The sequence below is a fragment of the Pelophylax lessonae genome, assembly GCF_965119305.1.
Source record: "Pelophylax lessonae genome assembly, chromosome: 3".
Taxonomy (NCBI): Eukaryota; Metazoa; Chordata; class Amphibia; order Anura; family Ranidae; genus Pelophylax; species Pelophylax lessonae.
In genome coordinates, this window is record NC_138770.1 from 607575338 (window position 1) to 607599950 (window position 24613).

Sequence of the window (24613 nt, forward strand, 5' to 3'; positions counted from 1 at the left end):
GCCAGCCTTTAGAGTGTAGCTTATACTTTTACCAGAAACTGCCAACATCCTAGAGAATGCAGCCTATTCATTCAATAGAACTGCGATGTCACTGAGAATGCAACCTATTTATTAAAAAAAATGATGATGTCACTGAGAATGCAGCCTATCCATTCACTGAAGACTGGGAGCATCACTGAGAATTTAGCCTGTCCTTTTACTGAGACCAGTAACAGCACTTTAAAATAGCGGTACAAATGCCTAAAGTGCGTGTCCTAGTATTCTATATAGCAGAAATGTACTGTTTGTTTTTTTTTGTTTTTTTTATTTATTTTGCCCAGACATACACTTTCTTGAAATGTAGATTATTACTGAAGTTAACCATATGATAAATATGAGCAGCTCACCCCTGGGCGGTCTGTTTGTACAGGCTGTTAAACCGGATCCTATGACAGCAACGTATGCTAATGACGTTTCTAGCGAAAGGGACTACATCATCTCTTAGATCTCTATTAATACCGTCAACATCGTATATCGTGATTTATTTCCAAACACCTACTGCTTCATGGACACCGCTTAGAGTTATGATTTGCTTTTATTATTTTAATTATACAGGAATAATATAGCACCAACAGTTTGAGAGAAGACAGTAGAGTTACAATTCAATACAGGAGGAATCGGAAGGCCCTGCTCATAAGATTTAACCTTTCATGAAGATTCAAACATCAGGAGAAGGCCTGAACATTTTTCTGAGAAATGAAATGCGATTAGCCATATACCCTTGGGCAGCATGAGTCAGTACATAATCTTATGTACCGTATATACTTGAGTATAAGCCGAGATTTTCAGCACAGTTTTTTTGTGCTGAAAACGTCCCCCTCAGCTTATACTCGAGTCAGCAAAAAAAAAAATGTCCCCGGCCGACCCGACGTGCAGGAATCGCTTTAATTTTAAAAATGGCGCCGACGCGTCATTGCAAATGCGCCGCCGCCGGGCGGCGCCATTTTTAAAATTAAAGCGCTTCTGGAACAGGTAAGTGAATCACAGCCACACTACCTGCCATTATGCGGGGCCGCGGACATACTACAAGGGATGCAGTGCTGCAGGCATGGTACGCCTATACAATGCCCGCAGCACTGCATCTCCTGTAGTATGCCCGCAGCCCCGCATTCTCTTGTACCATGCCCACAGCATTGTCTCCTGTACCATGCCCACAGCATTGTCTCCTGTACCATGCCCACAATGTAGCATTGTCTCCTGTACCATGCCCACAGCATTGTCTCCTGTACCATGCCCACAGCATTGTCTCCTGTGCCATGCCCACAGCATTGTCTCCTGTGCCACGCCCTCAGCATTGTCTCCTGTGCCATGCCCACAGCATTGTCTCCTGTACCATGCCGAGTTTAGTTTAGAGGAACTTGAGTGGCTGTCCAGAGGCTTGACCTCAACCCTATTGAACAGCTTTGGGATGAATTGGAACAAAAATTGCAATACAGTCCACCTTACAGTATCTGACCTCACAAATGTTAATTTGGATTAACAAGTGCAAATTGCCACAAGCACATTCCAAAATCTTGTGGAAAACCTTGTGGGGGCTGTTATAGACGCAAAGTCAGAGCCTGCTCCATAAGGCCTGTTTCACACAGGCTTCAACTTGTATAACAATAGTGTAAACTGCAAGCTTTGACAAAGCATTTGCAGAGCTTTCAGCAAGCTTTGAAGCTTTTAAACTACTATTCAACTCCACTTTGTAAATGTTGAACACATATCCGAATGGGAGTGTTGGTTGCCACTTTATACAAGCTGCTAGCAGGCTTCAGCACTTCCTGTTGAAAGCTTGCTAAAACTTGCTAGCAGCTTGCTTAAAGTGGCAATCAACACTCCCTTTAGAATCTGTGTTCAACATTTACACACTGAAGTTGAATAGCACTTTAAACGCTTCAACAAAGCTTGCTGAAAGCTCTGCAAATGCTTTGTCAAAGCTTCCTGTTCACACTGCTCTTGTATACAAGCTGAAGTCAGTCTGAAACAGGCATAATAATCCCCATGATTTTGCAATGGAAGTTCCTGCAACTCATATCAGTGTGATGGTCTGGTGCGCACAAATTGTTGGCCATAAAGTATGAATTGCGAAGCTAAAGTTTTTTGTTTTATGTACTTGGCTATAAACAGAACATTTTCTTGTTTTATTGGTCGTAGAATATTGTCGGTGTGTAAAAATCTCTGTATACCTATTCATGATGTGAAACGATGTGTAGCTGAAAACATTTTGTCAATGGCATCTACAGGCATAAGCCTACTTGGTAAATCTGCATCTTTGCTGTTCTTCCTGATGTTCTGTGTTGGTTGCCATTCTAGACTACCGTGTATTATCAAAATGACGGCTACAGCGGGGTCGTCAAGTTCTGGGAGGGCGTCATATGTCTTCCCAGAACCCCACCCCCTGCCTGCCTCCTGCAGTGCTCATCGTGCCCGCTGTGTCCTTCTGACATAGGTGATCACAGATCGGGTCAAAGGGCCAATCACAGCAGCCCTTTACCATGTGATCAGCTGTCCAATCACAGCTGATCACATGTAAACAGACTTGCCGGTTATCGGCAGTCCTTTTCTCCCACGTCTGGGGGGGAGGAGAGCCATTAACCGGCAAGGCTGTCAGGACATCATTCACACTGATAATCAGGGCACTGATCATCAATGCAGTATAACCTAGCCTCCTCATCAGTGCCCATCAGTGCAGCCTATCAGTTTGCATCAGTGAAAAGGAAAAATTACTTTTTGCAAAATTTTAAAACAAACTAAGAAAAACATTTTTTTTTCACAATTTTCCTTCTTTTTTTCATTTGTTTAGCAAAAAATGACCCAGTGGTGATTAAATATCCACCCAAAAGAGGAAGCTCTGCTTATTCACACCCTCCCCCCAACGCTGTCACATTTTGCCACTTACGGGGGGGAGGGTACCTGGCTTTGACAGGTACCAGCTCACTCTTCCGGTGAAGATCCCCACACGGCGATCTACGATATATCAGGCCCCTCCTCCTTCCCCTGCTCCCTTCTGGAAACTTTGTGTCCCAGAAGATGGCGGGACCATTCATAAAGCGCAGGCTTCACTGAGGGCTTCACTGCCGGTTTACTTTACTTGCAATACTGGTGCCTGCAGCCGCAGCCAATGGACAGATCAGCTTGGGAGTGCCAACATCGTGGGATCCCTGGACAAGTGTTTCTATATTAAAAGTCAGCAGCTACAGTATTTGTTTTTAGGAATGCCTTCATCAGCTTTTCTCTCTAGAAGTATGTCACCATCTACCTCCTGTCTCTGAGGTGCTGGCTCAGAAATTATACACTTAAAGCCTGGTGCCTGTACAGTTCTTGCCTGTTTTTCCAAGCATCTGACATGGATCAGCCCCTGCTGCAGCCCTTATCCTGCTCCTTGCTACAAAGTTGTTGCAGTCTGATCACTGAGAAGAGGAGACTGGGGAAATGCCTGCAGAAGCCTGGTGGCATGTTTGTGGCATCTTATCACATTTTAGGAACATAGTCATGCAGACTTGGAAAGTTTCTGGTACGTCCTCTGTTTGTCAAGATAAATAGAATAGTTGAAGGCCTGAAATACTTTTGACAGTTCTTGTTTCATGACTAGAAGCCTAGACCTACAAGCATACATCTTACATTAATCATATCAGAATACATCTAAAACAGACCATTTACTATTTACTGTGTATAAAATGGCTTTTTTTAAGTTGTTCCAGTCGAGTTACACATTTCTTTGTTATGTAGGGGTGCTGATCTGTCGGCTCTGGTGCGAGAAGCATCCATAAGTGCCCTGCGGGCTGAAATGTTGGAACCGGGACCAATAGGCTCTAGAGGTAAGTTATGAATAAGATTTTCTGGCCCTGAAGTGAAACTTAATTCAGCTGGCTGACCTAATGGCACACAGCACTCATTAACTACCTAACTCCTCCTATGGCAGCTGTCTGGGAGGCTTTCCTGAACCTTTTTTCTAAGGTCTTATGAAAACCTTTCTGCAAACCATCTTTCTGGAGAAATCCTAAACCACATCAGCATGACTATCTCCATAGCAGTCATTTTTTGCAACAGGGTTTGCAGCAAATAGAATGCTTATAGAAACCTGGCATAACATATCTGCAGTGCAGCTGCCATAAAAAAAAAAAATTCTGAAAGACACTTGATAGGGTTAACCATAGCTCTAACAATTATTCACATGTAGAAAAATAAACTTGTTTCTGTAATCTACATAATGTCAGCTTTTTCCATCATAAAGTGTTCATATCCACGTACTAGCAGCAAACAACCATTCCCCAAATTGTGTGCCACATACCATACCAATTTTCAGTAGATTTGATATGCTATTGTGAGTATCTAGAAATGTTAACTGTACCTAAGCAGTAACCGGAAAATCTACCTTTCTCTATCGCTCATTGACAGACGTAGTCTTCTTGATTCTCAAGAGCTGGGTTATGTTGTCTCCGCAGGAGTAGGACTAGGCAGAATGACAAAAACGTTCTGGCTCCACCCTAGGGGGCAGTCCCTGAGGGTATATCCTCCCTCTCTCTGCTACAGGGAATCAGTTTTTTTCTGTCTAGTCAGAAACCTCCCTTTGAAGATATTAGGGAGATTCCTCTACCCACGTTGTCCCAGAAGGTGGCCTTCTTGGTGGCTATTACTTCTGCACGCAGGGTGTCAGAACTGGCCGCATTATCTTGTCGTTCACCATATCTGGTGGTTCATAGAGATAAGGTGGTTCTTCGTCCGAATCCATCCTTCCTACCAAAAGTAGTTTCAGAATTTCATCTGAATGAAGAAATTGTATTACCTTCCCTGTGTCCTAAGCCCAGTCATCCTCGGGAATTTGCTTTGCACTCCTTGGATGTGGTCCGGGCGATCAGGGTATACTTGAAAACGACAGACTCGTTTCGCAAGACGGATTCACTTTTTGTGATCCCAGATGGACCCAAAAAGGGGTTGCCTGCATCTGCCGCGACCATTTCCAGATGGATCAGACAGACGATAGTGCAGGCTTATTCTATTAAGGGTCGGGAGCCCCCGTTCCCTGTTAAGGCGCACTCCACTCGGGCACTTAGTGCGTCATGGGCCTTTCGCCATCAGGCGTCAGTAGTCCAGGTGTGCAAGGCGGCTACCTGGTCGTCGGTGCATACCTTCTCCAAACATTATAAAATTGATGTAATGGCATCGTCTGATGCCTCATTTGGCCGCAAGGTTTTGCAGGCCGCAATTTGAGGAGACAAGTGGTCTACCTCGAGGGTTTTTTTCCGTTGGAAAATTTTTCTTTAGTCTCATTCTTTGTTTATAATGAGCCTTTAAAACTTCTAGTTTGGCACCGGTTGGGCCTACTAGATTGGATTTGATTTTGTCAATCCCACCCCTCATTTGTGGCACTGCTTCTGGATGTCCCAGCTCTTGAGAATCAAGAAGACTACGTCTGTCAATGAGCGATAGAGAAAAATGGATTTTTGTAAGAACTTACCGTAAAATCCTTTTCTCTTAAGCTCATTGACAGACGTAGTACCCGCCCCTCTATCATTGAGTTGGGTTGGGTTAATTTCTCTGTACTGCTTTAAACAGAACTGATTCCCTGTAGCAGAGAGAGGGAGGATATACCCTCAGGGACTGCCCCCTAGGGTGGAGCCAGAACGTTTTTGTCATTCTGCCTAGTCCTACTCCTGCGGAGACAACATAACCCAGCTCTTGAGAATCAAGAAGACTACGTCTGTCAATGAGCTTAAGAGAAAAGGATTTTACGGTAAGTTCTTACAAAAATCCATTTTTTGTCTAAAATTCCTTCTGAAAATAGCTGTGCACTTCCTGGTATGTGAGGGTACCTAGGCACTCCTGTGCTATATATGTACAGTGTGAGATCTAAGGCACTGTTGCTTCTAACTCAGGGGTGGGTAACTGCTGTCCTCCAGCTGTTGTGGAACTAAATGTGCCATAAGGCATTGCAAGACTGACTGTTACAAGCATGACTCCTAGAGTCAGAGGCATGGTAGGAAAGAATGACTATTACTCCCAGAGGCAGATACATGATGGGCCTTATAGTTCTGCAACAGCTGGAGGGCCGCAGTTTGCTCACCCCTGCTCTCACTGCTAGTCTTCAGAGATTCTTAATGAGATTTGGTGATGTCACTACTTAAGCTACTCACTGTTCTCCTTGGTGGAAGCTCCAGTATGAGGAAGCAAAGCCCTGCTTCTATCAAGATGGCCACCTCCATACAGAGAAAAGAACAAGTTATACAGTGCTTTGCATTTTTTTTGTGTTTTGTTGCCTCACAACCTGGAATTAACATGGATTTTTGAGGATTTGCATCATTTAATTTACAGAACATGCACACAACTTTTTTTTTTATTGTGAAGTAAACGACAAATAGGACAAAATAACAGAAAAAGACAATGTGCATAACTATTCACCTCCCCTATAGTCAATACTTTGTAGAGCCACCTTTTGTGGCAATCACAGCTCCAAGTCGCTTTGGATAAGTTTCTCTATAAGCTTCTTACCACTGGGATTTTTGCCCATTCCTCCTTGCAAAACTGCTCCAGCTCCTTCCAAGTTGAATGGTTTGCAATTGTGAACAGCAATCTTTAAGTCTGACCACAGATTTTCCATTGGATTGAGGTCTGGGCTTTGACTAAGCCATTCCAACACATTTACATGTTTCCCCTTAAACCACTCAAGTGTTGCTTTAGCAGTGTGTTTGGGGTCATTGTCCTGCTGGAAGGGGAACCTCCATCCTAGCCTCAAATCACACACAGAGTGGTTCAGATTTTCCTAAAAATATCCCTGTATTTAGCACCATCCATCTTTCCCTCAACTCTGACCAGTTTCCCAGTCCTGGCTTCTGAAAAACATCCCCACAGCATGATGCTGCCACCACCATGTTTCACTGTGGGATGGTGTTCTTTGGGTGATGTGATGTGTTGGGTTTGCGCCAGGCATAGCGATTTCTTTGATGGCCGAAAAGTTTAATTTTAGTCTCATCAGACCAGAGCACCTTCCTCCATACATTTTGAGAGTCTCCCACATGCCTTTTCGCAAACTCAAAATGTGCCATTTTTGTTTTTTGCTGAAAGTAATGGCTTTTGTCTGGCCACTCTGCCATAAAGCCCAACTCTATGGAGTGTACCGCTTATTGTCCTATGTACAGATACTCCATTCTCTGCTGTGGAACTCTGCGGCTCCTCCAGGGTTACCTTAGGTCTCTGTGCTGCCTCTCTGACTAATGCCCTCCTTGCGCGGTCCGTGAGTTTTGGTAAGTGGCCGTCTCTTGGCAGGTTTGCTGTTGTGCTATGTTCTTTCCATTTGGTTATGATAGATTTGATGGTGCTCCTAGGGATCATCAAAGATTTGGATATTTTTTATAACCTAACCCTGACTTCTACTTCTCAACAACATTGTCCCTTACTTGTTTGGAGAGTTCCTTGGTCTTCATGGCAGTGTTTGGTTAGTGGTGCCTCTTGCTTAGGTGTTGCAGCCTCTGGGGCCTTTCAAAAAAGGTGTGTATATGTAATGACAGATCATGTGACACTTAGATTGCACAAAGGTGGACATCATTTCACTAATTATGTGACTTCTGTAGGTAATTGGTTGCACCAGAGCTTTTTATGGGCTTCATAACAAAGGGGATTAATACATATGCACATGCCAATTTTCTGTTTTCTATTTCTAAAAAATTGTTTTATGTATATATTTTTCTCATATCACTTCACCAACTTAGACTATTGTGTTCTGATCCATCACATAAAATTCAGATCAACAAAACATTGAACTTAAGGCTGTAATGTAACAAAGTAGGTAAAAAGTCAAGGGGGGTAAATACTTTTCTCTATCGCTCATTGACAGACGTAGTCTTCTTGATTCTCAAGAGCTGGGTTATGTTGTCTCCGCAGGAGTAGGACTAGGCAGAAAGACAAAACGTTCTGGCTCCACCTTAGGGGCAGTCCCTGAGGGTATATCCTCCCTCTCTCTGCTACAGGGAATCAGTTTTTTTCTGTCTAGTCAGGAGTAAGGACCTAAGCTCCTTGCTGGGATCTTTTTGGTCCTGGCAAGATTTTTTTCTTTAGAAGAAATATTTTTTAGGTAGTTTTTTCTCCAGTGTTTTTCCTGTGAGATCTTCAAGCAAAAAACGCCGGACTGGGCGACACTAGTGGTCACCCCAGCCGGCCTACGAGCGTGCGCAGACCATTGCATTGCGCTTGGTCGGCCGCGACACATTCAAGTAAGTATGCGGGGCCGGGCGACGGGCTGGATGTTGAGATCCAGTGGTCACCCCGGTTTCTGCCTACGAGCGCGTGCAGACCAGAGCTCCGCGCTGGGTCGGCCGCGACGGAGTCCCAGTGGAGGGACTGACCTTGCGAGTTAAAAGTCTCGCTTGGACGCCAGGAACCTGAGAGTCGAGGCGTCCGGAGTGGTCCACAAACCCCCACCCCGGTGGAGAGGGTATTGTGAAGAGAGGGTGCCTGTCGGTTTGGTATGGTGAGTAAACGTTCCCTTTTTTCTTTCCTCGTTATGAGGCAGTATGAATTATGGGCCCCTCCATACATGGTCAGTATATATCTGACACTAAAAGTCCCCCTTGTAAATACAGTATGTGTTTGTGGGAAGTGGACTTGGTTTGAGAGCTAACACTCTACCCAGCAGACTGTAGCATTACAGCAGACATAGGAGGTATAATCCTACCTTATTTGTAGTGTATCTCCTGTAGATCTATCAATCGCCACTCAGCAGAGATGCAGGTGGATGTGCTGGGAAAAACGATTTCGGCGGTCCGCCGCCATTTTGCCGTAGACCAGGTGCATGCATGTCCTCAGGTCACGCCGGCCGCCATGTTTTTGGAGTCTAATGTCTCCTATATGGGGGCGGCCATGTTTCATGAGCCCAGCTACCTCGTGGAGAGCTGGGAACGCTGGAAGGCGTACACAGGGGACGGAGCCACGTCCTTCTACCCGGGAAAAAGCAACAGCTCCTTCCAGTCTGTAAAGACAGACGCGGACTGCAGTTGGTTGGAAACTTCACTGCATCGGTTGGTGAGCCTTGGGGGTCCCTCTCTCTCTCTGTGGGATCGAGAAGCAGGTACTCTGAGGGGCGCTATTGCGCTAGGGGGAGACACATAAAAAAAAAAAAAAAAATTAAAAAAAAAAAAAAGAGGTATTTTTTATTTAAAAAAAAAAGTTTTTTTGTGTTTTCTGGCAAAGGTGTCCTGAATTATCATGGACCCTGCCACTCATGTATCTCCTCCGGATCCCCTCGAGGGGTCTGCGGGATCCTCCAGCACCCCACTGACGATTAAATCATTGTCCGCTATTATGGAAGCTTGTGTCCCGGGTGGAAGTGGCTTGTCAGGGACAGGGCGCAAGTAAGCGACCCCCGCCTAACCCCTTATTATCTGAAACCTCGGATTCAGACTCTGAGCCTATTTCTGCAGTTGCAGGTACTTCATCTGGTATTGGTGTCTCGTGTACTGTCTTTTCAGACAGTGAGGAGGATGTTTCGGCATCAGCCATAGCCAGAGAGGAAGCGTTGGTAAACGCACTCATGGTATCTGTTCAAGAGACCTTAAGATTACAGGGTATTCCGTCAGAAATAGCTGAAACTGAAAACCCTTTTGGGACTAAAAACGCATCTAGTGGCGAAGGTTTTTTTCCATTGCCCAAATGTTTTGGCAATCCAATCAAAGAAGAATGGAGTCTGCCAAAACGCATTTCTACTATTTCTAAACACATTAACAGGCGTTATCCGTTTGAGGAAACCCTCATTAAGAAATGGACAGAACCACCTGTGGTGGATTCACCAATTGCTAGATTGAATAAAGCCACGGTTATTCCTCTAGAAGACGCTCCGTCTTTTAAAGATCCAGTGGATCGCAAGATAGAAGCTATGTCTCGCACCATGTTTACCTTGATTGGATCAGCTTTCAGACCAATAATTGCTATTGGTCTGGTTTCGCAGGCTGTAACTGTATGGACCAAGTGGTTACGCCGGGACCTAGAAGAGGTCCCTCAGGCGGTATCAGATTTGTTGGAACAGATGATACAGGGGTTACAGTTTGTGTGTGATGCGGCGTTAGACGCCACTTCATTATTGGCGCGAGCATCTGTCTCAGCGGTGGTTCTCAAGCGTACACTGTGGCTAAAAGGTTGGTTAGCCGACCAAGGTTTCAAAAAAGCATTGGCTAATTTCCCCTTTTTAGGAGAGCGTCTATTTGGAGCCAACTTAGATGAGATCATTAAGGATCTCACGGGTGGAAAGAGCACCTTTTTACCGCAAAATTTTAAAGGTAAAGGAACTCGTCAAAGACGAGGGCCTTCTTTTTCTGCTCACAAGAGGTTTTTTTCGTCCCGCGGGTGAAAAAATTAAGTCCTCCAAAGCTCCTGCAGGAGGCGTCAGGGGTCGTTGGTCGGGCAAGCAAAAGCCCGCCCCCTCTAGACCTGAAGATAAACCGTCCAAAGCCTGAAGGTGCGCCCCCCACCCATAACTGGGGTGGGGGGACGTCTTTGCCGGTTCCCGGATCCATGGCTTTCCAGAATCCCGGACAGATGGGTTTGCGAAGTCATAAGGTCAGGGTACAAGATCGAGCTTCGATCTCTCCCACCGGCGCGATTCTTCCCTTCCAATAGCCGACTATCCCCGGATCGTTTAGACGATCTGTGGAGAGCAGTCACAGATTTACTACAACAAGGAGTGGTAGTCCACGTTCCTTGGACAGAACGCTTTCAGGGGTTTTTATTCAAACCTATTTACAATACCCAGGAAAGAGGGCAAAGTGCGTCCAACTTCTGGACTTAAGGGCACTCAATTCTTTTGTCTACATAAGAAGATTCAGAATGGAGTCCATTCGCACAGTAGCAGCCTTTCTGCATCCAGGGGATGTCCTAGCGTCCATAGACATCTAGGACGCATATCTTCACATTCCCATTTTCGCAGGACATCAGCGGTTTCTACGTTTTTCCGTAGAAGAGAACCACTATCAGTTTGTGGCGTTACCTCTCGGTCTCGCCACGGCTCCGCGGGTCTTCACGAAGGTGTTGGCCCCAATGTTGGCACTTCTGCGCCAAAGAGGCATATCGATTCTAGGTTACCTAGACGATCTTCTGCTTCATGCAGAGTCTCCTCAGACCTTGCTACAAAACATAGAAATTACTATGATTTCTTTACAGGAATTTGGGTGGCTGGTGAACCAGCAAAAGTCATTTCTGGTTCCCACCCAGAGGCTCGAATATCTGGGTCTAATTCTAGACACAGTCAGGACAAGAGTTTTTTCTTCCGGTAGGGAAACTCCGAAAGATTCAATCAGCAGTCCACCAACAGCTGGTCTTCCCTTCGGACTTGCATGAGGGGTCTGGGGTTGATGGTGGCTTCCTTCGAAGCAGTCCCATTTGCCCAGTCCCATACCCGAATTCTTCAGCAAGAGATTCCTCTCAGATGGAATCGGAATCCGGAATCCCTGGACAATCAGATCCGATTGAGCAAACAGACCAGAGAGTCTCTGGTCTGGTGGCTTCGGTCTCCGATGCTCAGCCAGGGAAAGTCATTTCTGCCAATATATTGGACGACAGTGACCACGGATGCCAGTCTATCCGGATGGGGAGGAATTCTCGGTCAGTTATCTGTCCAGGGACTTTGGTCCCCGGAAGAATCCAGGTTACCGATAAATGTATTGGAACTGAAAGCGATCAGACTTTGTCTGATTCACTGGACCGAGCAGCTCCAGGGCAGCCCGGTTCGGATCCAGTCGGACAACGCCACGGCCGTGGCTTATGTCAATCACCAGGGGGGCACCAAGAGTGTCCGAGCGGCCAAAGAAGTGGCTTGCATTCTTCGCTGGGCGGAACGATTTGTTCCAGCAATCTCTGCGGTGTTCATTCCGGGGGTGGAGAATTGGCAGGCAGATTATCTCAGCCGTCAGACTCTGGATCAGGGGGAATGGTCCCTCCATCCAGACGTTTTCCACCAGTTGTGCCTACGATGGGGCACCCCGGATATGGATCTGTTGGTATCTCGATTCAACAGGAAAGTTCAGAGATTAGTGGCTCGCTCCCGCGATCCTCTAGCAGAAACCGCAGACGCACTGATCGCCCCGTGGGGGCAATACCAGCTAATGTATGCCTTCCCTCCTCTTGGGTTACTGCCAAGACTTCTTCGCAAGATAGAGGAGGAAGGAATTCCAGTAATCCTGGCAGCTCCGGACTGGCCTCGTCGAGCTTGTTACGCCGACTCGGTCAGACTGATGGCGGACGTCCCGTGGAGACTTCCTCTCAGGGAGGATCTACTGTCTCAGGGACCGATCTTCCATCCTGCTTTACGATCGCTGGTTTTAAACGGCCTGGTTATTGAGACCCAGGTGCTGAAGGACAAGGGATTGTCAGCTTCAGTTATTCCTACTCTAGTTAAAACAAGGAAAGCGACTTCCAGAAAGATTATCATCGTACATGGAAGTCTTATATTGTGTGATGTGAATCCCTTGGGTTCCATCTACATCTTTATTCGGTAGTCCGAATATTGGCTTTCTGCAACAGGGAGTTGAGCAGAAGCTGGCCTTGAGTGTTATCAAGGGTCTGGTTTCAGCATTTGCTATCTTCTTTCAGAAGCTTTTGTCTACTCATTCCTTGGTGCGGAATTTCATCCAGGGGGTGCGACACCTGGCTTTGCCAGTGCACGCGCCGTTACCATCCTGGGATCTTAATTTGGTGCTGTGGGTTCTTCAGACACCTCCCTTTGAAAATATCAGGGAGATTCCCTTGCCTACTTTATCCCAGAAGGTGGTCTTCTTGGTGGCTATCACTTCTGCACGCAGGGCGTCAGAACTGGCTGCATTATACTGTTGTTCCCCAGATCTGGTGGTTCATAGGGATAAGGTTGTTCTTCATCCGAATCCATCCTTCCTTCTAAGGTGGTTTCAAAGTTTCATTGAATAAGGACAGTGTATTGTCCTTCCTATGTCCTTAGCCCAATCATCCTCGAGAATTTGCATGGCATTCCTTGGATGTAGTTCGGGCAATCAGGATATACTTGAATACTACGGATTCAATTTGTAAGACGGATTCACTGTTTGTGATCACGGATGGCCCTAAGAAGGGGTTGCCTGTTCTGCTGCGACCATCTTTAGATGGATCAGACAGACGGTGGTATAGGCTTATTTTATCTAAGGGTCGGGATCCCCCGTTCCCTGTTAAGGCGCATTCTACTCGGGCGCTTACAGTTTCCTGGACCTTCCGCCATCAGGCGTCAGTGGTTCAGGTTTTCAAGGCGACTGTTTAGTAGTCGGTTCATACCTTTACAATATTGTATAAGGTTTATGTGATAGCATCGTCAGATGCCTCTTCTGGCTGCAAGGTTCCTGCAGGCCACTGTTTGAGGAGACTGTTGGTCTACCTCGAGGATTTGTGGGGTAGGTCTCATCTGTTTACTCGATGAGTCCTTTGATACTTCTGGTTGGCTCCGGTTGGGCCTTCTAGATTGGATTTTGATTCTGTCAATCCCACCCCTCATTTTGTGGCGCTGCTTCTGGATGTCCCAGCTCTTCAGAATCAAGAAGACTACGTCTGTCAATGAGCGATAGAGAAAAATGGATTTTTGTAAGATCTTACCGTAAAATCCTTTTCTCTTAAGCTCATTGACAGACGTAGTACCCGCCCCTCTATCATTGAGTTGGGTTGGGTTAAATTCTCTGTACTGCTTTAAAACAGAACTGATTCCCTGTAGCAGAGAGAGGGAGGATATACCCTCAGGGACTGCCCCTAAGGTGGAGCCAGAACGTTTTGTCTTTCTGCCTAGTCCTACTCCTGCGGAGACAACATAACCCAGCTCTTGAGAATCAAGAAGACTACGTCTGTCAATGAGCTTAAGAGAAAAGGATTTTACGGTAAGATCTTACAAAAATCCATTTTTGCAAGGCACTGTAGTAAGTCATTAATGGGGGAAAGATCAGCTGAAGAGAGACAACAGGCAATACTGGTGAATAGTCCTTTGCCTTTAGCCTGTCTTATGTTTCAGACACAGCATCCAGAATTCAGTTCCTGTTTTGCTGTAAAAGTTTTTTTATACCTGATATACAGGGAAAATTCAAAATTACCCTTGCAGTGAGGCATCCTCCACACTGCAAGGATTAAATGCTCATTTAAGGCCAGGGTACCATTAAAAAGCAGTTCTACTTGTCCTATTCCCAGGCTTTCTCCTCACTGTGTGACTGGTTCTCTTCAGCACTACACACGGTTAGTCGTAGGCACTCTGACATCATTGCATACAATTCAGGACAAGCAGTCCTGGATTGTGAGGACACTCTCGGTCCGCCCAGAGCATTGGATGGAAGAGGAGAGCGCCAGCTGCTGGTGGAGGTAGGGTTAAGGTAGGAAAAACTGCTTTTTATTGGAACCCTAGACCAGTGTTTTCTCAACCTTTTTTCAGGCAAGGCACCTTTTAAAATTATGAACAATCTCAAGGCACCCTTCAAACTATGGACAGTCTTGAGGCCTCCCCATTGTATTAAAATAGTTTTTCATAATGCAGCAACATCAATACACATAGGACACCCAATGTTAGAGGTGAGTTATTCTTCCAAAGCAAATACACTTTTGCAAACTGGTACCGACTAGTATTCCAATGTTTTTCTTCTCCCTCCATTTTTCTTCATCACTTAGCTAATGAGACCCCAAAGCTGAAGGAGAGAGGCAAAGGAGGGTCAAACAATGATGATATGTAGGCAACTGACTTGGCCATTAAGAGGTTGGCAGCTAAAAATTGTAATGGTGTACAATGAAAACCTGTGACTTTGTGTAACTAAAAGGAAGGTTTTATACACCCACTGGCTTGTATACAATGTTGGGGCAATTTGTAGGCACTTTGCCAAGGCATCCCTGAAGAAACCTCAAGGCACCCTGGTTGAAAAAGGTTGCCCTAGACAAACATGAGCATTTAAAGCGGAGTTCCAGCCTATTTTGCAACTTTAGTTATTCCTGGAGTGCTCGCTATGCTGATCAACAATTGGGCATTTTCAATTTTTTTTCAGAGGTCCCTTACCTTATTTTCAGGGCATTTTTGATTGTACTTCCTCCTTCTCCCCCGCCTCTGTGGCCACGGCCACCGACATCACTTCCGCCTTTGCATTGCATCCTGGGAGCTGTTTGTCATCACTCCCAGGGGGCTGGAATCAGGAAGAACTCCCAGAACACTCCCTGGAATCAGGAAGAAGGACACAGCAGATTACACTGCAGCTTCAGATGCCCATGTCTAAGATGGCCACGCCCAGACAGCGTTTTTAAAAGTAAGATTTTGACTAAAATCCAATACTGTACACCTTGTAAGTATGAGAATAGCGGTTCTGTAAAGGGCGATGGATTAGTATTATAGGGGTATTTTTAGTTAAAGGTATTTGAGGCCGGAACTCCGCTTTAAGCCTTGCAGTGTTGAGGAAAGCCTCATTGCAGAGGTAAAAGTGCATGTGTTTTTTGTTTCGTTTTTTGTTTTTTAACAAATCCTACCCCCCTCCTACCTAATATGGCCTAGCACTGGCCTCAGATGTTGTGCAGACCTGCTCATTGTTGTAATTCTGTGACTAGGTAAGTGTTGTCTTGTGCTGACTGCTTTTGCTGTGTTACAGGTGATAGGCACGCTTTAATACAGCCAGTATGTGTCACCATGACCTGGAAGAATGAAAAAAAAAAATGTAATAAAACTTTGAAAAAATTTGAGGCAATCCCATATTTTTCTTCTGCATTGATTTATGGACAGCCTAAAATTCATCCTACGTGACTAATAGAGGTGTGACTTATGATGTTTCTTTGCCTTTTATTGGCATTACAGGACAGATTGAGGTTTATAAAAGACACTTTGAGGATGCATTCAACAAAGTAAAACCATCAGTCTCCAAGAAGGTATGTCTTACATCTCTCATTTATTGCATGTAAATGTATTTATATAGGAACAAAGGGTGAAGAAGCTAGATGATTATAAAAAAAAAAAGTGCTGTGCCTATTCAGCTGGAAAATAAAGTGGAATGTCCTGGTCATGTGACCTGTATCTACTGGAGGGTTGAACGTACATGGTGTGAATAGGTAAAACCACAAGAGACTGGCTCAGCAAGAAATGGAAACCACTGCAGTCCTTTGACCACATCGGTCCTCTTTATGGAACAGGCAGTATGGCTCATTTGTGGTAGAAGTATTGTTATTTAGCTTTCACCTCTACTATTGCTAGTACAAGGTATCCTCTGAATAGAACATTTGATTGGTTAATAATAATAAGTTAATAAGATAAGTAAACCTGCACTGTTCCCCGTGTGGCTGGGTGTGAAGGCCTGAATGTGGTGTTAATTTAAAGGCCAGCTCCAGGTTGGTACCACCTACCTAACCCCTCCCCTTATACTTTTAAAATATATACCTTTTTTCATGTCTCTTTTAGTCTGATGTCAGAGGTCTTTCTACAGCAATGAGCAAGTCTTAAATCTTGATTAGAATGGTACCATGTAATGACGTGGAACCTCTCTATGCAGCATTCTCCTGTGAGCCCGGGTTTGCTTGATAACCAATCACCATGGGACATTGATGCCCTGGGCTCTTTGGAAGTGTATTCAATCACACAAGGCCTCTTTTAGCCCAGAAAATGACTGATGACAAATCATAGAATGATGAGTATGTGGAGGACATCACTGGAGATTTTAGCAGAAAGCTGCTTTTTGTCCTTTAGCAGATAGTGGGCAGTGATCTGTTTTAAGGTCAACCTGTGGTCAAAAACTCATAAATGAATTTCTACATTGTATTTTAATTATTTCTGGCCTATGCCTATTAATCTGAACAATTTTGAAGTTTGTAAACTTAGTGAAGATCGCCACACTTCCTTGTTCACTGTGCCAAGTGGGTGGACACTGCTGTCACACATTTCACAGAGCCTGCCTTCTAAACTACAGAGTTTCTGGAAGGACGAGTTTCAGTAGGCGGAATTGGCACAGGAATCTCAGCTTGCAGGCAGCAAGGTGCCATGGGACATGTAGTCCTCAGAAATTGAAAGTAAACAGCAGAGGAGAGTCTCCAAAGCATGCAGGGAATCCAAAAAGTATAGTTCCAGCAGACAGGCAGCACTCCCAACATGAAAAGAGATTTCTCTTTCGTTCATTGACGAACACAGTTCTTCATATTCAGAACCATAGGGTTATATTGCCCCCTACAGGGGTAGGACACTAGGCAGAAAAACAAACTTGGCTACACCTATGGGCAGTCCTAACTGGTATACATCCCCCTCTCTGCTATAGGCATTCCGTTTTTTTTCTGTCTAGTCAGGAGTAAGGACTTAGCTCCCTGTCGTATTTTTTTTTTTTTTTTGGCCCTAGCATTTATTTCTATTTTTGGAATATTTTCTGTTTTTTTTTCCGGTGGTGATCTAGAATAAACTGCCGGACTGGGCAATGGGCTGGATATTTAGATCCAGTTGTCCCCCCAGTCATCGAGCTCAAGCAGACCTGAACTATGCATTTGTCGGCCGCAACATAGCCCCACCGGACAGGGGCTGGCAGGGTTGCATGCGACCAGGCTCCTGGTCCGAGTCACAGCATTCCTCTGGCTGACAGCCCCCCCGCACTTCGGTGGAGAGGGGCTTTGTCTGGAGCAGTGCCCACTTTGGTGGATCGATGAGTACAAGTTGCCCCTGTCCTGGATGTGGTGCGGGGTGGACCCCGGGATGGTCGGACCTGTGGGTTCACTTATCCCACTAAGGCACCCTCTGTGTGACCGAGTACCTCTGTGGTTCCCAATCACACATGGGTCGTCCTGTGGGCGGGGGCTGGGTTCGCTGTGTTGGGGATGGGGCGCTGTACCTGCACCTGGAGTGCTTGCAGAGCCTGTCGCTGGTGGGGTAGACATCTCTCTGTGAGGGTGGGGCGTTGTTTTATTTGGGGTCAAGTTGCCCGGGCTTCCCTCTCCCGCTGTGACATGGTGGGCCTCGGCTCCAGGGACGGATGCCATTGTCCCTGGGAGCCTCGTAGTGCGCTCAGCGGCCATTTTCTTGTGGTCTGGTCTCGGTCGGTGGCCATGTTTTTAGGGCCTATGTTTCCCCCAGGCGGCCATGTTGTTGTAGTCCGGCGGCCATTTTTTATTGATCTGAAATTCACTGGAGCAGCGGCCTTGCTATTAGAGCCACGCAGGGGTACATGTGCCTTCTGGGCCCCTCCTCTATTTCCTTGTGTGGATTCCCATGATTTCTTTCCTATCTGGACGCTACACGTGGCTCTCTGGTTCTTCTAGTGCTTGCCGACCAGCGCTCCTCTGGTAGCGATGGTGAGTCCTGGTTGGGGGGTCCCTTTCTCTGCTGTGGTAGCAGGGTGTACAGGCTCTGAATATCTTGGCTGTAGTCAGGGGTGTACGGGTTTTGAGTAGGTGGGTCCCCTGGTTGTGACAAACGCTTTTTTGGTAGGGGATTCTCACTTATTCCTATGTAATCTCAGGAGCATGTTTTTTCCACCTAACCCCCTCTTAGAGGCAGCAGGTCCTTCGGGGTCCCAGCCTTCCATTGATGCACTGATGGCTGTCCTGGAGTCCTTTGTTTCCCGGATGGAGATGGCTTTTGGGCAGAAGGCTAGCAGAAAGCACCCTCCGCCCTCCCCAGCTTCATCTGTCTTGTCAGATTCTGAATCTGGCTCTGTCCCCGCGGACGTGGCCCACCCTTCAAGGCTTGACGCCACGCTCCCTGTTCCGTCAGATAGTGAGGATGACTCCTCCACAGCTGCAGCGGCGCATGAGAAGGCACTGGTGAACGCACTTGATATGTCTGTACGTTAGACTTTATGATGGAGTATGTGGCCGTTCCTTTTGGCACTCACAAGCTGTCTCGTATGGCCAAGGTGCTTCCATATCCCTCCTATTTTGATAAATTTGTCTACAAAAATTGGGAGAGCCCAAAACGCACTTTTGTGGTCCCTAAAGGTTATGCAGTGCAGTACCGTTTGAGGAATCACTTCTGGTGAATCACATTCCAGTGGTAGACCCGCCTGTTTCCAGGATGAATAAAGCAATCATGATTCCAGTAGAGGAATCCCCGGCTTTTAAAGACCCGGCTGACAGAAAAGCAGAGTCTGTGGGCCACAACATGTTTACTATTGCTGGTTCGCCATTGTGACCAGTCCTGGCCACTGTCCTGGCCACTGTTGAGAGCCAGGTGCTGAAGGATAGAGGTTTGTCCGTGTCAGTGATCCCGACTATGCTAAAGGCGAGGTATTCTACAGCTAGAAAGATTTATCATCGTACGTTCAAAACGTACATCTCATGGTGTGAGTCGGGCGGCGCTCACCCTCGTCTTTTTCAGTGGCTCGGATTTTGACATTTTACTTCAATGAGGCGTCGAGTACAAGTTGGTCTTGAGTACCATCAAGGGCCAGGTTTCTGCCTTGGTGGTCTTCTTTCAGTGACCTCTGGCCATGTATTTCTTGGTGCGTACCTTCATTCAAGGGGTTTGGCACATTTCAGCTTTCTGTTCTCCAGAAGCCTCCCTTTGAGAATATTAGGGAGATTCCATTGCTTAAGTTGTCACAGAAGGTGGCCTTTTTGGTGGCTGTCACCTCTGCTCGCAGGGTGTCGGAGCTGACGGCACTTGTCGTACTCGCTATTTGGTGGTCCACAAAGATAAGGTGGTCCTTCGTCCATGCCCGTCATTCCTACCTAAGGTTGTGTCTGACTTCCATGTGATTTGTGTTATCTTCCTTGTGTTGTCTTCCTTGTATCCTAGGCCCGCTCATCCCAAGGAATATGCCTTGCATGTCCTGGATGTGGTTCAGGCGATTCCGGTGTATCTGGCAGCCACGGAGTCCTTTCGGAGATCAGACTTCTGATACTGCTTGTTACCTTAACTGAATGCCTATAGCAGAGAGGGGGATGTATACCAGCTAGGTCTGCCCATAGGTGTAGCCAAGTTTGTTTTTCTGCCTAGTGTCCTACTCCTGTAGGGGGCAATATAACTCTATAATTCTGAATATGGAGCTCTGTGTCCCTCAATGAACTGACAAAGGGATTTTACGGTAAGTAACAAAAAAATCAAATTTTTTTTTCAAGTAAGCTTATATTATTTTTCAATAACTTGATTGTATTGTAATCACAATGCTGTCTATTAAATGAAAGCGTATGCTAGGATCATAGAATTCCTTTAAGTTTTTTGTATAAGCTGCAGTTGTGTTTTTAAGTAGTGGTTATGTAATGTAAGAAATCGAATGCTATGCCAGACAACCACGCTGAAATATAGTATGTGAAAAATGTCATTAAGGCATCAACTCAGTTGCTCACATTGTCCTGCCAGTGGACTGTCAAGAAACCACCCGCTTTAGTCACACTTATTGCAAAGTCTTCCAGCTCTGCAATTCTAACATGCACACAACACAATGGTCCCATTGAAAGTCCATTTTAATCCATCTTGTTTATTATGGAATGCAGTTAAACTGCATTAAAATAGTGTGTTGCAGACGATTTTGTTCAGTGTGTTAGTGCTGCAACCTTCGTTAAAGTCCCCTATGGCTGACAGCATGCTGTAGATCTGGACCATTGCTCTCACATAGATTAACCGCGGTCTGGATATCTACCAGTCCGATAAGACTCCTCCAGGGAGCCTGAGCATTTTTTTTATTGCAGCAATGTGCAGTAGGCTTGTTGGACTTCTGTGCTGTATGTGAGAGCAATGGTCCAGATCTACATCCATGCTGCCAGCATACAACTATCGTCTGCAGTATTAACTCTATAGCCAATCATACATGGATCGAAATTCCCTGCTGAACTGGACCCACCCCCCTCCCCCTTCACTAATTATTGTGTTCTGCCGACAGGGAAGGCTCACCTGCCAGCAAAACACATTAGCGCTGCAGGACAGATTCCCCCTAAATAATACTGACTGTGTTGTTTGGGGAATCAAGCAATTTTCTTACCTTCCAACCATGGTGGAAGGAAGGAAAGAAAATTGCATAATGTATTGCCTGCTTAGGAAAGAAATAAAATTGGCTTGCTACACCCTTTATTTCTAAAGCCAACCATAGATGTTTTTGAATCTTGGGCGGTTCAGCAGGGGCTGGCTGAGATTAGATCCACGTATGGGCAGGTTGATTGTTCCCAAATTGATGCATCGATCGACTTGGTTACAATTAGCATGTTGCAATTCTAGTATGCGATTTTTAGTAGTGACTATAGCCATTGGCAATATTTACTATGTTCATCTGGAAGGGACAGCTCCCTGACCCTCCCTGCCTGAAAAACGCAATAGCTCTGCTGGAGGGAATCAAACGATTTTCTAGCGAAAAGAAAATTGCGCCTTTGGCCGACCTAAGGAAGGCAGACTTTAATGCCCAACTGAACCTATTTAGTTTAGAAGAGGCATGCAGTCAAACTCCATCTAAAACTTGTTAGCTGCAAGTACACCATTCAAGTACACCATTTTAAGTACATTGAAGAGATATTGCAGGAAACTGAAGAGATTGAATAGATACTGCAAGAGATTGGCTTGGAGTTTGCAACTGACTCATCTGTATTTTTTGCTGGCTATTGCTTGAGAAGGGGAAAGGAATTTGGTCAGGTGTTTGCTATTTGCATTTGCTAATGAGACTAGCCCATTAAGGTGTTAGAATTGTTGCTGGGGGAGGAGCTGTGAAGGAGTGTGTATATATAGAGAAATACTAATTAGCTGGCCTAATTCAATTAGCTGCAAGTACACCATTCAAGTACACCATTTTAAGTACATTGAAGAGATATTGCAGGAAACTGAAGAGATTGAATAGATACTGCAAGAGATTGGCTTGGAGTTTGCAACTGACTCATCTGTATTTTTTGCTGGCTATTGCTTGAGAAGGGGAAAGGAATTTGGTCAGGTGTTTGCTATTTGCATTTGCTAATGAGACTAGCCCATTAAGGTGTTAGAATTGTTGCTGGGGGAGGAGCTGTGAAGGAGTGTGTATATATAGAGAAATACTAATTAGCTGGCCTAATTCAATTAGCTGCAAGTACACCATTCAAGTACACCATTTTAAGTACATTGAAGAGATATTGCAGGAAACTGAAGAGATTGAATAGATACTGCAAGAGATTGGCTTGGAGTTTGCAACTGACTCATCTGTATTTTTTGCTGGCTATTGCTTGAGAAGGGGAAAGGAATTTGGTCAGGTGTTTGCTATTTGCATTTGCTAATGAGACTAGCCCATTAAGGTGTTAGAATTGTTGCTGGGGGAGGAGCTGTGAAGGAGTGTGTATATATAGAGAAATACTAATTAGCTGGCCTAATTCAATTAGCTGCAAGTACACCATTCAAGTACACCATTTTAAGTACATTGAAGAGATATTGCAGGAGATAGTCAGGAGGTAGGCTGGAAGGTGGAAAACTAAAAAAAAAAAAAAGGTAAGATTTGTTTGACTTAAATTTACATTTTTTTTTTTTTTTTTTCTCCTCTTTAAAATGGCAGACTTGGTTCAGTGCAGGAATTGTTGTGCATTTATTTCATGTTCCACTCTTTGGAGATTCGGATGCTGTCAGATCTGTAGGCAATTCTCCTTACTGCAGCAGGAAATTGCATTTTTGAAATCAGAGATATTTAAATTATCTGTTAAACAAACTCCAGCTGGGACTGCTGCAATGCCACTGCCACAGAGGACCCCCAGAAATGGCAGATGGGTTACTGTAGGTTCTGGAAGACTTAGAGTGGTGGATAGAAGACAAGTCCCACAGTCGGTGGTTCTCCAAAATTCATTTGCAGCACTCTCAGAATGTAAGGACAACATGGATATGGACTCAAGCACAGAGGGTGAGAAACCATCGACTCCTATGTCTAATGTATGCAAGACTGCAGCCAAGGACAAAAAAGATAAAGTGAAGTCTCAAAGGAAGCAGCTGTTGCTGGGTGATTCAATCATAAGAAGTGTGGAGCTTAAAGAAAATGGTTCTGTGAGATGTCTCCCTGGTGCTACTGCTAGGCGAGATAGAAGACGTATTATTAATATTGTTAAGCAAGCAAAGCAGGAAGGGGACGTGGATGTTCTTGTCCATCTAGGGACAAATGACCTGGCTTGCAATGAAATGTCAGAGGTGAAAAAATCTTTTATCACACTTGGAAATGACATACAGCATTTTGCATCCACCATTTCATTTTCTGAAGTTCTGCCTGTGCATAATGTTCAGAATGATAGGCAGAGGCGCATAAAGGAGTTCAACATATGGCTTAGTAAATGGTGTCAAGAGCAAGGATTTGGCTTTGTTTCTCATGATAGCTCTACTTGGAATAGAAAGGAACTGTACAAAAAAGATGGTTTGCACCTTTCTCTCAAAGGAACAAATGTACTTAGTGAACAACTCCAAGAATTTGCGAAAGAGTATTTAAACTAGGAAGGGGGGGCAAAAGAGTGAAAATACAAGATTCCAATTGCCCCCCGAAACAATGCCAGAACAGGTCAGAAGCACAGAGGTTAAGAAATGATAAGCTCAGAGTCCTGTCTACAAATGCTCGCAGTTTAGGTAAAAAAATCAATGAACTTGGGTCAATAATGGAATCTGAGAATGTAGATTTAGTGGCTGTTACGGAGACATGGTTTAATGAAAGAAATGACTGGGACATAACCATACCAGGGTACTCTTTATACAGAAGAGACAGAGTAGGCAAGAAAGGAGGAGGAGTGGCCCTGTATGTGAAAGATAGCATTAAATCTAACCTAATACAAGTTGGTGAGGCCAACATAGAGTCAGTTTGGGTTACGTTGCAGTTTGCTAATCATGCAGTAACTCGTGTAGGTGTGATATATAGGCCACCTGGTCAAGTTAAAGAACTAGATGATCTACTAGTTGAAGAAATAGCTAAAATGACAATGAAAGGAGAAGTTATCATTATGGGAGATTTCAATCTTCCAGATATAAACTGGAAAACCAAAATAGCAAGTTCTACCAGGAGTACAGATATTCTAAATTCCCTACTGGGGTTGTCTCTGCAACAAGTGGTTGAGGAGCCAACCCGGAGGGAGGCCATTTTGGATCTGGTATTCACAAATGGGGATTCGGTATATGATGTCATTGTAGGCGAAACCTTGGGATCTAGTGATCACCAGTCAGTGTGGTTTAATATAAGAACTGTGAAAGAGTCACACCACACAAAAACAAAAGTTTTAGATTTTAGAAAAACAGACTTTTCAAAAATGAAATTAGTCATAAATGAGTCCTTATCAGACTGGAACGGATTACATGGAGTCCAGGAGAAATGGGACTACTTAAAAGGTGCATTATTGAAGGCAACAGAAAATTGCATTAGACTTGTCAGTAAAAGCAAAAAAAGGAAGAGACCACTGTGGTACTCAGCAGAAGTGGCCCAAATCATTAAAAATAAAAAGCTAGCATTTTGTAATTATAAAAAAACCCAGAGCAATGAAGATAAGGAAATCTACAAGATTAGGCAGAAAGAGGCCAAGCAAGTTATAAGAACTTCTAAAGCGCAGGCAGAAGAAAAACTAGCTCAGTCTATGAAAAAGGGGGATAAGACATTCTTCAGATATATAAATGAAAAAAGGAAATTAAAACAAGGAATAACTAAATTAAAAACAAAGGACGGAAGGTATGTAGAAGAAAATAAAGGGCTAGCTGACTGCCTTAATGAATACTTCTGTTCAGTTT

At 44.9% G+C, this 24613-nt stretch overlaps 1 protein-coding gene across 1 annotated transcript in view; it reads left to right on the top strand.

Annotated features, from left to right (window-relative positions):
- NVL (nuclear VCP like) overlaps window positions 1-24613 on the top strand; it is a 118558-nt gene that overhangs the window by 91124 nt on the left and 2821 nt on the right. The window contains exons 21-22 of the mRNA XM_082249272.1: window positions 3754-3842; window positions 15812-15882. Of these exons, the coding sequence (XP_082105398.1) occupies window positions 3754-3842; window positions 15812-15882 (160 nt within the window). The remainder of the gene's footprint in view (window positions 1-3753; window positions 3843-15811; window positions 15883-24613) is intronic.